At 33.3% G+C, this 12,126-nt stretch overlaps 1 protein-coding gene across 1 annotated transcript in view; it reads left to right on the forward strand.

Annotated features, from left to right (window-relative positions):
• The window catches only part of LOC120634931 (irregular chiasm C-roughest protein-like), a 76,143-nt gene that overhangs the window by 22,719 nt on the left and 41,298 nt on the right, over window positions 1-12,126 (forward strand). The window contains exons 4-6 of the mRNA XM_039905824.1: window positions 1,503-1,654; window positions 8,532-8,623; window positions 9,439-9,547. Of these exons, the coding sequence (XP_039761758.1) occupies window positions 1,503-1,654; window positions 8,532-8,623; window positions 9,439-9,547 (353 nt within the window). The remainder of the gene's footprint in view (window positions 1-1,502; window positions 1,655-8,531; window positions 8,624-9,438; window positions 9,548-12,126) is intronic.

Consider the following 12,126-nt stretch of genomic DNA (forward strand, 5'->3'; position numbering starts at 1 on the left):
CTGGCATTTGAGCCTTACTCTGGCATTTAAACTTTACGTTGATGACAGAGATTTCTGTATAATGTTCTCAATCTTCATAATGAATCAAAGTAGACTTTGAAAGGTCCACAATCGTATTTAATTCATACTGTGATTCTTAATTCAACATTTACCACCACCATATCAACTCATTACTTGCCTTCTACAGGGTAAGTGCGGAATAATGGACTTTACACGCCTTTGATAACATTTGATTATAAATAACTCTCAGTAATGCAGGTTTCCTTGCGATGTTTTCCTTTACAGTAAAATTAAAAGTTATTTAATTGATTAAAAATCGCAAATAATTAAGAAGTGCGTGTCGGGGTTTTAACTCTGCCCCCCAAAAGTGAACAACATCATATCCACTAAACCAACGAGGCAGTTCGCATGCAGACATAGTTGACAGGAACTTAATACATTAAAGCTATTTTTCAACCTCCAACACCGCACTTGCTTTGACACATGTTAAAAATATCTGCTTCCCGTAAATTTATAACAAGCTGCGGCTTTCTCGGTTGTGAAGTTGCTAACTTTTGAAAATTTTAACGCTAAGGAGCGTTCCGCACGCTAATCCTGAACAAAAGTTCATCGCCCCCCACAATACAATTACTATAGACAAAACTTTATCGTCGCTCGCAAAGTTTTCACGTCAGAAATGTGTAACCGAGCGTAGGTAATCAGTGCTCGTAAACTTTTCTAAAACAAGAACTTGCTCTAGTGAGATAACAAAGTTCGAACATTGGCGGTTTGACAAAGATAACTGACTGATACGAGTATATAAGTTTGGTTCTTCTTACAGAAATTGTAATTGTAAAGTGCTTCAGTAATCTTTTGAAGTAGGTAAATAATTGAACTTGTAGAATAAAAAAGAATAGAATAACTTTATTTGTAAAATATGCCAGGTGCTCCAAAAGGTAGCCCTGAATTCTTACCTAGGCTTTCACCGCTTCAAATTTGTCGAACTGACTGGAATACTAAACTTCCTAGGTTCACCAATAACAAAGATTCAATTACTGATGTATTATTTTTCTCGAAAGAAATGCGATATTTTATAGCTGATAATGAATGAGTTCCTTCTCATTATTCTCTTTCATCGACGTTATCATGTCATTGTTATAGTCGTTAGCAAAGAGTCAGATTTCATTAACAGCTATAAAACATCGCATTTCTTTCTTTCATATCTTAAACATAGACCAAAAATTATAAGGCTGGATCAACACTCAAACATGACTTCAGCCTTCAACCAGATACAATATTACTCTCGTTATATCATACTCGTTACAAAGTCGAATGTTTGAAATTCGCTAAACGAATTAAACGGATTTAGAAAAAAATAAAATGTTTTATAAAACTATTTCCACGAGAGGAAAGTGCTAAAAACAACACGTTGAAAAAACTAGTGCTGGCGCTAAAAAGTATCAATTCTCAACAACTATATGCCATGTATACACCGCTGAAATAAATTAAAACTCTTTGTACAGGTGAACCTGCAATTAGGTCACGCTACGCCCGCCTAACAGTTCTAGTACCGCCCGAACCACCAAAAATACTGCAAGGGAATTTCTACTCTACCACAGAAGACAGAATAATCAAATTGGAGTGTGTGTCCGTTGGAGGCAAGCCACCAGCTGAAGTGAGTAATGATTTTAATGCTAAAAATGTTACGGTGGATAGTGATCTCTATTGCAATTAAGCTAAGTCAAGAGAGACTATTTTTAATTGAGATAAAGTATCTGAAAATGTTGTAGTGGGTCTGAACTAACGTTTGGATGACTAGCGGAATTATGTTCAGTAGATGTGTAGGTACGAAATGCTATTACTGAATTTCATATTGTGTTACTATCAAATAACATGATCAATGCAAACATTTATGATTTACAGTGATATTTTATCAAACAACTTTGAATTATACATCGCTTTCAATTTAAATGGATGCTCAAATAATGATCCTTGTGTAAGTTAAGTTACAAAACATCAGATGAAATGTTCGCAAATTCATTTTTACCAAGCATAATACTCAAAAACGCAATTTAGGAATAGTTATATCTTTCTAGAGCATCTTTATTTCAAAGGAGTGTGTTTACAAGTAATTAATGTCTGAATTTTAGGAGCGCCGAGTAAATGACTTGCAAACATTTTTGTTGCTTAAATTAGCGAGACTTTAAATACAAATGGCCAAACTTCTACCCTTTCCTAACTTTGCCCTTGCAAGATTTATTAATTGTTTTTCTTTTTTGTTTTCTCGCTATTAAAACCTTATTTTGTCTTTCCACTTTAAGTATCACTCAAATCTTCTTTTAAATTACTTCTTGAACATAGTTAATCTTACGTTAATTTTACCGAAAGTGCTTTTATTTCTTCTTTAAAAACATCGAGTTATTTAATATTTTCGTGCAATCATTTTAACATCGGCATCGTTATGAATAACATTCAAAAGTTCGTTTGCCACTTTACACATTTTAATTTTAATTCTGCCTTTGGGACCTTTTTTAAAATCCAATTTATATAATCTGACGATTGTATAAAATAAATCCCGGCGTTTTATTTAATATATTCAAATTGAGTGAATAGGTATATCACTCGTGGGGCGACACACAATTAGGAGTAAAATTGAATATGATGTCGCTACGAAACGGGTGGGGCCCTGGAGAGAATACAGCTTTTAGCTTGAAATATTTACAGTGAACAAACAGTCCGGCGGCGAATGCGGTTTTCTTTATTTTATCCACTTGTTTAATAATAGCCTTGTACCATGCGAGCGTTGATAAAAAGTTTGTATAGACTTAAATTATGTTGTTTATATTTGATTTTTTTTTTTTTTTTTTTTTTTTTTTTTTTAAATATACATTTTTTTTTTTTATGTTAACATAACAATATCTGTTACGGCGTAACAAAAACCCAGACGGGTTTATCCGTACACCGGTATTCATCATTAAGCGCTCGGAATTATAAGTAGGTACAGTATTTTAAAGCTACATACAAAATATGATATATGACGGGTAGTTCCAAAAAAAAAAAAAATAATGATCGCGTTTCAACCAGTTCCACATATCGCACTTTATCGTTTGAGTAAACTTTACACAGGATGTTCCAGCTATTTATTATTACATTTATTAGTTTGAAAGAAAAATGTTTTAAGTTTCTCCTTTATGTTTTTAGAGTTTATTTCCTGCTTTAGTTTATAAGGCAAGCTGTTCAGCAAAGTCGGCACTAGACAATCCAGGGCTTGCCTTCCGTACAAATTGTTACTTTGGGGAATAATGAGTTGGGCGTTTGACATACTGCGCGTTATTATTGGTAGTTTAATCTGCTTTTGGAGATTTTTCTTGAAAAAGTTCTCCATTAATAAGGTATATTTAATTTTATCGTGTATTGGCATGATTTTACAGTACGAGAATAATTCATGGTAATTACCTCTAAAATTGTTTTTGACTTTGTATGGTACAACGGTTTTTAACAAGCGCATTTGGAGCTGGTAAATGGTATCTAAATGTGATTTACATGTTCTCCCATAACTACTAAGACCATAGGCAATAGTTGATTCGGCAAGAGCTTTGTAAAGCGATAAGCGTATACTATAAGGAATTCTATTTTTTATAAGAGTAAATTTTGCCAACATGGATCGTAATTTATCACACACGTGGTTTATGTGTGCTGTCCACTTAAGACGATCGTCAATTACGACACCAAGGTATTTATGGTAACTAACCAAGTCAACAGGACCACAATTACACGGATTTATGGTAGCATGTAGGCACGCATGGCTATGGGCAATCAGGTAAGGAGTTACAGTACTTCTGTTTTGACTGGAGCTGATATACATTAGTTTCGTCTTTCTTGCATTTAGCACAAGCCCCATGTCATGAGACCACTTAGTTAGTAAATTAAAATCGGTTTGCAGTTTCAGAAGAGCTATATTTATATTCTCGCCCGCTGCTATAAGACATGTGTCATCAGCAAACTGGTAAATTTCACAATTTTTAATCAACCCAGTGGCGTCATTGACATAGGTTATGTAGTGCAACGGTCCTAATACTGATCCCTGTGCTGTACCTTCTGCAACAGGCATTCTGCTACTTAATTCATTTCCAACTTTAACTTGGTATGATCGTTCCTTTAAATAGTTTTTACACCAGTTTTTTAGAGGTCCCCTTATGCCACAATCATCAAGCTTTTCCAACAGAACATCATGCCGTAGTGTATCAAATGCCTTACTATAATCAATGAATACTATAAGTATATGTTGTTTTACATTTAGGTGCTTAAAAATTGTGTTAGTGAAGTTAGAGAGTAGTTGGGTTGTACTTTTTTGGGTTTGAAATCCATATTGGGTGTCGTTTATGATATTATTATCATCGTAAAATTTAGATATTTGGTTACCTATAAATTTTTCGATAATTTTATTAATTGTAGGTAGAATCGTTATGGGTCGGTAATTTTCATATTCTTTACGACTTCCGGTTTTATGGACCGGTCTGACTATACCAGATTTTAGTTCAACTGGGTATTCTCCTGTTTGGACTGATGCGTTTATCAGCTTTGTTAAAACTGGTAATATTTTTTGGCCTATATGTCTTAGGTCCAATGCTCTCACGCCATCTACACCTGGCGCTTTATCGCATCTTAATGATTTTATTATCTTTAAGACTGTTGCAGGTGTTGCTTTTTTGAATCGCATTGAAACATTAGCGGGATGAGCATAAGTAGATTTATCTAGTAGTGTAGTGTTACAATTTGGTATAATCTTTTTAACATTTTCGTAAAATTTTATTGCAAATTTTTTTGCAATTTCTTTAGTATCAGTATGTATATTTTGTAGTGCATTTAATATTATATTATCTAAAGATTGTTTAATTCTACCCGTAATTTCATTGAGTATTTGCCATAATATTTTTGGGTTTCTTTTATTCTCAATAATTTTTGCTTTTATTTGATTATCTTTATTTTTTTGGATTATTTTATTAGCATAATTTCTTGATTTATTATATTTAAGTTTTAATATTTTATCACCAGGGTCTTTAAGCCACTGCATAAAAAGCCTATCTCTATGGGCGCATGCGTTTTTAATTTTATTATTTATGTTAAATGAATTAGTAGTGCGTTTATGTCTGTCATAATTTCTTACTTTAATTTCCGTTTTTTTATAACACGATTTAATATTATTTATTATTATGTTATATATTTCATAGGGACATATAATATTCTTAACAGGCTGCCAATCTATTTCATCAAGATATTTATAAAGATTTTTATTGTTATATGTAATTCTAAATTTCGGAACATCCTGTATCCGCTGTGGTCCAATGCATGCGAATGCAATAGCGCGATGATCGGCCAGAGAAGTTCCGAGCGCTGCCGTGTAAACTTCTTGTGAGCGGGATCTAGCGAAAATGTGATCAATACATGACTTAGTTAGTTTGTCTTTATATAGTTCTATACGCGTATATTCTGAGATCCCGCACACAAGGCCGTGACCATACATAACAGTGCTATATTTATGCTTTATAGGGCAGTTAGATTTTAAATCTATGTTAATGTCTCCTAACACAAATAGGTCTTTATTTCGCTCGACTTTACTGAGAAATGTGCTAAGTTCCGCAGTAAATAAATGCTTACTCTGACTTGGTGGTCTATATATTGCACACAGAGTGGCGGTGTAACCCAATGAAGTAGTTATTTGGCCAGAAAGGAGTTCAAAGTGTATTGATTTATAAATTTTCTTAGTGAATTTGTGTTTTTTCTTAATATATATAATTATCCCACCTCCTTTGCGTCCAGTACGCAGCTCTGTGTGCATTTCGTACCCCTGAATATTATATAAACGACTTAATGAGTCGGATATATTAGCCTCTGTGACAACGATAACATCGGGAGTATTTGAGCATTGTTGAATGCATTGCTCTAGCGATGTGAAATTTTTAATAATAGATCTAATATTTATGTGAATACATAACAGAATTGTTCTAGAAGGTATATAATCGATAAAGTTTTGTAGGTTTTTACAATCTGACACTTCGGATATATCTTCCTTATAGCTATCTAGGTTTAAATTCATTTCAGTATTAGGAATTAGTTACTATAAATAGGTTTAAAATAGTAAGTATTATAATAAGTATCGAAATAAAGTTGTTATTTTAGATTTTTAACGTCAACGCTTGACCGAATTATTATCGCTTTTTCTTTTTCACCTTCTTTGCGAACGCGTATGATACCTTTTTTGATCCATATGTATTTGAAGGTGCTGCTGAGCTCTGATTTACAAAACCACAGCAGGTATTTCTTATAGGGTGTCAGGGCTTCTCTTAGGTACACTATTTTACTATTCTGAGTTGCAGGATCTATATCCGTAACCATAATTTTTTTAACATTTGACTTTGAAGCTATCAACCAAGTAGTTTGAAGTTGTTCTGATTTAAGTTGCACCTGAATAGGACCTGGAACTTCCTTCTTGCCCGGAAGACGGACAGCATGTTTGATGTCGTCGACTTGTTGTTTTAGTACTGTCGCTACTTGTTTAGCAATTAGCATGACATTTTCGTCATCCTTTTGTGGGACATTACATATTTCAACACAGTCAGATAGTTCTCGCTGCTCTTTTTCCTGTAAACGTTGTTCTAGAGCTCCTACTCTCGTTTCTAAGTTGTTATTTCGGTTTGTAAGCTCAATGTTCTTCTTTTTTAGGTCTTGTAAGGTACCTTGACAGGCTTCTAAGGTCGCAATTACTTCATCCATCTTTTCACTGTGAAATTGTAACGACTGACTTAGTTCTCTTAACTCACGCTTCATTGTCTTTTCCATCTCCTTCGAAATATCTGCCAATAGCTTTTTTATATCAATTTTTAGATTAGGTACCTCGCCGCGTATGTCATCTTCCTCTTCATCATCATCAGGAGCAACAATTGAGTGACGTTTAGGTGAGATTTCATGGCATTCTCGACATGTCCATTCAAGATTATCAGCGGCACGGACAGCTGCCAGCTGCTTATTTGTTAGCTCTGAACATGTAGTAGTTAGGTGCACTATCTTCTCACATCGGCTGCACTCCAATCCAGGTTTAGTTTTAGTTATAACTTTACTACACTTATCACATTTTCCCATTTTGAGGGTAGTCTAAAGACTCACTTTACGAGTATAACAGATTGTAAGTACGTACGACGCGTTCGAACGCTCGGCGATGAATGATGCCAAATATTTGATCTATCTCTATAAAGCCGAGGCTGATAAAACTATATTACTTACAAAATAAAACTGTATAAAGTTTACTATAATACTGAACACACTTGTTTGACGAGTGAAATATTCAATTATTCAACAGTAACGATATCAAAATATGGGTACGAAGATTTACAGATAAATATGGTTGTTAAGTTATATTGTATCAATCGACTATCAAGAGAACCTAGCTAGTAGGCTGATTAAATCCAAGCAATATGTCATTAAAACTGATAAATAGAATGCTAAAGAAAATTCATAATGTAAACTTTTTCCGTCTTATAAGAGTTTTGTTGAGTGCATAGACTTTATTAAATTACTACAGTTAAGTGAGTAAATGACAGTCAAAGATACTTAACATCACCTACACTCTTAAAACACGTTATAACTCAACAATTTTAATTTTTGCATTACGACCTGTTTAATAACTCTGCTATTTCAATATTAAATTTCATTTATAATCTGATATATGCAAAATTTCTTGTGTCTCTCTGGCTAAGTATTTCATTTCATTTGAATTCGAAGTAGACAGATTGTTAACAAATTTCTCTGATTTTTTTCTATAGTTATATATGGTATGTGCTGAAATGTGTTCCTTGTTAAGATTTTCGTTGTTTCGTGCTTTCACCAATGGATTAATAGTTATTAAACACTGTTGATACTATATATCTTCAAGGTCACTGCGAACAACAATAACTGTAAATGTTTCGTAAAGATAGAAAGATAGATAACTTTTTATTACCCACAATTAAGACATAAAAACAATAACTATTAGAAAAACAAAAATAACAAAATAAAAATGCGCAAAGGCGGTCTTATCGTGTTCAAACGACGTCTTCAGACAACTCTTAATTAAAGAATCAATAGATTATGGAAACGTGATACTGCAATAAGTCAAAAATATGTCATAACATAAACTACGTCAACTATACATAACAATAATACATGAATAGCTATTATAAATATAAATAACATTGATATAAATATGTATATATACAATTACATATAAAGTACTTAAATATAATATGAATCTAAGTAATGAAGATAAGTTAGATTGTAGTAAACAACTTCTGGAAATGCTTAATGTTTTAGATTGAGATATAAAAGTAAAGATAAAAGTGGTTTAAAGCCGAAAATTAATGTATTTTATTTTGAGTAACTTAATTGTGATTTATAGTGTATGTTAAATTAAGACTATTGTACCCTTTTCAAAGTAACATCGATACTAATCGTGTTACTCAATACGGTGCTGAAACTTGAGGAGGTACGAGTACATCATTAATATTGTCTGATTTTAGATCACATGGGTGGACAGCAACGCCGGGGTTTTGACGCAGGGCGTTACGAATACCGTCGAACCTTTGTCCGATGGACAGAGATTTACTGCTAGGTAAGTAATATGCCTGTCAACCAATGTAGCATTGGTATTAGCTTGATGATGTGAAGTGATAGGTGCGAATTAGGTTTCTGCGATTTCACGTATCACGGTAATTTGAGCTGTCTGCATGTCAGACTTGTTTGTTTATACTGTATTATTAGTGTATTTTGATGATTGATAAACCTAAATCAAGTAGTTTAATTCTATGTTCACAGACTATAATTAAGACAAAATAAACATTTTGTGATTCTCCACTGACTTTGGAAGTTATATTTGTAATTTAAATTTTGTTGGAACTTGTGTGGGTATGTTTCTACGATTTTTACGCATATTTATAGAAATTTAATATTTTTTTTTTTTATTTGGTGTATTATTAAACATGAAAGTGTTATATATAACTTTACTTTTACTGACTAATATTGACTACTGAGAAAATTATAAAATTGAGTTCGACAAATGTTTTATTAATATATAGTAAATAATTAAATTTCCTTTATAAAACTGCAGGATCAATAAACCTCTGTGCTAAATTTCTTCAAGGTTGGTGCAGTGGTGATTTACTGTTTGTTTCTGGTATCATAGTCTGGTTTAATATCACTAAATAAATAACATCACACTACACTACTCTGGTTACAGGCCTCTTCCATGGGAGTTAAGGTTTTTTAGAGTCGCATGTTAGAGAGTCTTAAAGATAATTTTAACTTGTTAGTAGTATCCGCAAATTTTACCCTGAAATCGTATGTAATTGAACATGGTTTCCACAAGACCAACGAGTCAGCTAAAAAATGATGTCTGAAATATGCTATAGAACCTCGATTTTTCACCAGATCCATCATCAGGATGACTCCAAAGCAAGAGCACAACAATCAAACGTTCACGTGTCAAGCACAAAACACAGCAGACAGAGCCTACAGAGCAGCTAGTATCCAGATTGAGGTAAGCACCGATAGCGTGTCGATACACGAGGAGTGCCACCATGATGTTCAAACAGTCGTATAGGCTATTTCTGATTACAAACGAATTGCGATTTTGTATGCGTCTCTATACGGTGTAGTTTAGAATGTGCGCAGTCCGAAATTTGAAGTTATTCCACACCACGCTGGCCATATAAGAAAGAACACTAATAAAAGTCATGATTATCATCATCTGATTACCGGCTCACTACAGGGTAAACAAGGTAGTGAGATGATGGTGATAACAACATTCGTAAACTTAAAACTCGACCAGGAAGCCCAAAACAATGGAAGACAGTTATAGGAACAACTTTGTTTCTTTATAACCGTCTCACAATAAATTATAAAGAAAAAAATAAGGAGTCTCCCGCTTTATACACGTGCTTTGGGTTCTTTTGGGTTTATTTTGAGTTTTACCATGGTTCATGCGCGTCAAGATAGGCAGTCAAAATTAAAAAAAAAAAAACCACATGGTATAGTCAAAAAAATATTACTAATTCTGTATTTAAACAGTAGTTATTTCTGTTATTTTTTTAGCATTATTATTTTAATTATAATCAGAATTATTACGATTGTTTTGTAAAATTTTAAACCTATCTATTTACAATTATAAATACTTGTAAAATAAACTAAAAATGCCTAAATTAATTAATTAATTAATGTAATACAAAACTTTAAGGCCCATAGACACCTAAATCAAAGTTATAATTGGATTGAGATTATAAACACCGAAAATATGAAGGATTCAATTAATTTATGTAAACTTTGGAATGGCTTTTCCAGTTAGACTATCAAGTTTGTATTTGTTTTGACCTTGCAAACGAAGACCTTAAAAAGACCTTCCCGGTATTTATTTAACCGACTTCCAAATAAAAGGAGTTCGTATGTATGTATTAAACTATAATTCACAAGATATTAAAATGAAAAATGTAAATTGTTGATATTGGAAAAGAGCAACTGCTGAGTTTCTTGCCGGCTTCTTCTCGGTAGAATCTGCCTTCCAAACCGGTGGGTAGAGTCAATACACACAGACATACTTGAAGTTTCAAAAGTGCTTATATTAGGCCTACTTGAAATTTATGAATTTTGAATTTAAAGTAGTAGTAGATTTTTATGTGCTAGAGCTCTTCCGAGGAAGTACTACCACCATGTGTTTCTGACACTGTTTTTCTGGAAATGCTGTGCTCAGGTCTGAGAACATTTTTATTTTATATATTATAGGCTATAGCAAAGTAACGTATGCTTATTAATATATATATTTTTTTTTAATTAATTTGTTTTAAGTAGATTTATTTTTAAGCACTTTTGAAACGTCAAGTCAGTCTGTTTGTAGTGACTCTACCACGGTTCAAATAAAAAAAAACATTCCAATAACCACAGAGCTCTGGACGCAGTTTAGTATGCAGGACGTGTTAGGTTAAGATATACGTGTAAGGTTACTGTTTACGAAAACATAATATATATAAAGTTCCTCTAATTGACCTAACGGGCACCCACGTACGACTGGCATAATGTATTGTTCTACGCCTCCTTATATATTCCGCACCCGTATTTTCCCTGGCTAGGCCTTTTTCGAAGGTGTAGGGGAGTTAAGAAATTCCGGTTGTAGGTATGTATCCTAAAAAAATCGGTCAAGTGTGTGATTGGTCCCGTATAGGATAGGGTTCCGTGGTAATGTGTGAAACGTCTGCTTTGGCACAGTGGTCTTATAAGCGGATGTCCCGGGGTCGATCCCTAGAAAGTGTTATTTGGTAATTTTCAAATTCTGAATTTTTCTTGTCCAGTCTGGCAAGAGGCTGCGGCCGTGGCTAAGAACAAACGATTTAGCGTTAATCAAAAAAAGTAATAAATTTCATCAAAAGATTCTTATTTCAAAAAAATTATCACAGGCAAGCTGGGAGCCTTAAAAAAAACTCATCATGGTCTAAAAAAAACTGACAAACCTAGACAAGTATTTTTTTATTGTCCCTACCTAACAGTCGTATTGGAAGCATAGTATTTATATTCTCTTTGGTTGTAGTTACTTTACCCACCTGTTGCTGGTCTTTAAAATAAAATTATAGACCAGCGTTTGACTGTGACTTCACCTGGTAATAAGATATGGGGCTGTGTTATGTAAACAAGCACTACTCGTTAAGGCAGATTTTTCTTTCGACCGTTTTTTCTTCGACTTACTTTGCAAATCCGACTACCACGAAAGGGTCTTTTCAGTTTTCAGGTTAATATATAGCTTATGGCACTCACAAATAATGTGGCTTAATATTAGTGAAAGAATTTTCAAAATCGGTTGAGTAGATCCAGAGATTACCCCCAACAATCTCACAGACACACCAACTCGCAAACTTTTTACCTCTTTATATAGATGAGAATTAGATGTTATTACGATATATTTATAGATGTAAGATCATATTATGTAGCATGCATCTTGTTCACATTATACTTTTTATCCCAGTAAAATAATCTAACATTCCCTGGATTTATTTAATAGATTGTGTTACGACGGCGCCAATGCTATGCCGATCTTAGTAAAATTTTGCCAAGACTAGCTAACATAACATAACA

This window comes from Pararge aegeria, chromosome 25, assembly GCF_905163445.1.
Source record: "Pararge aegeria chromosome 25, ilParAegt1.1, whole genome shotgun sequence".
Lineage (NCBI taxonomy): Eukaryota > Metazoa > Arthropoda > Insecta > Lepidoptera > Nymphalidae > Pararge > Pararge aegeria.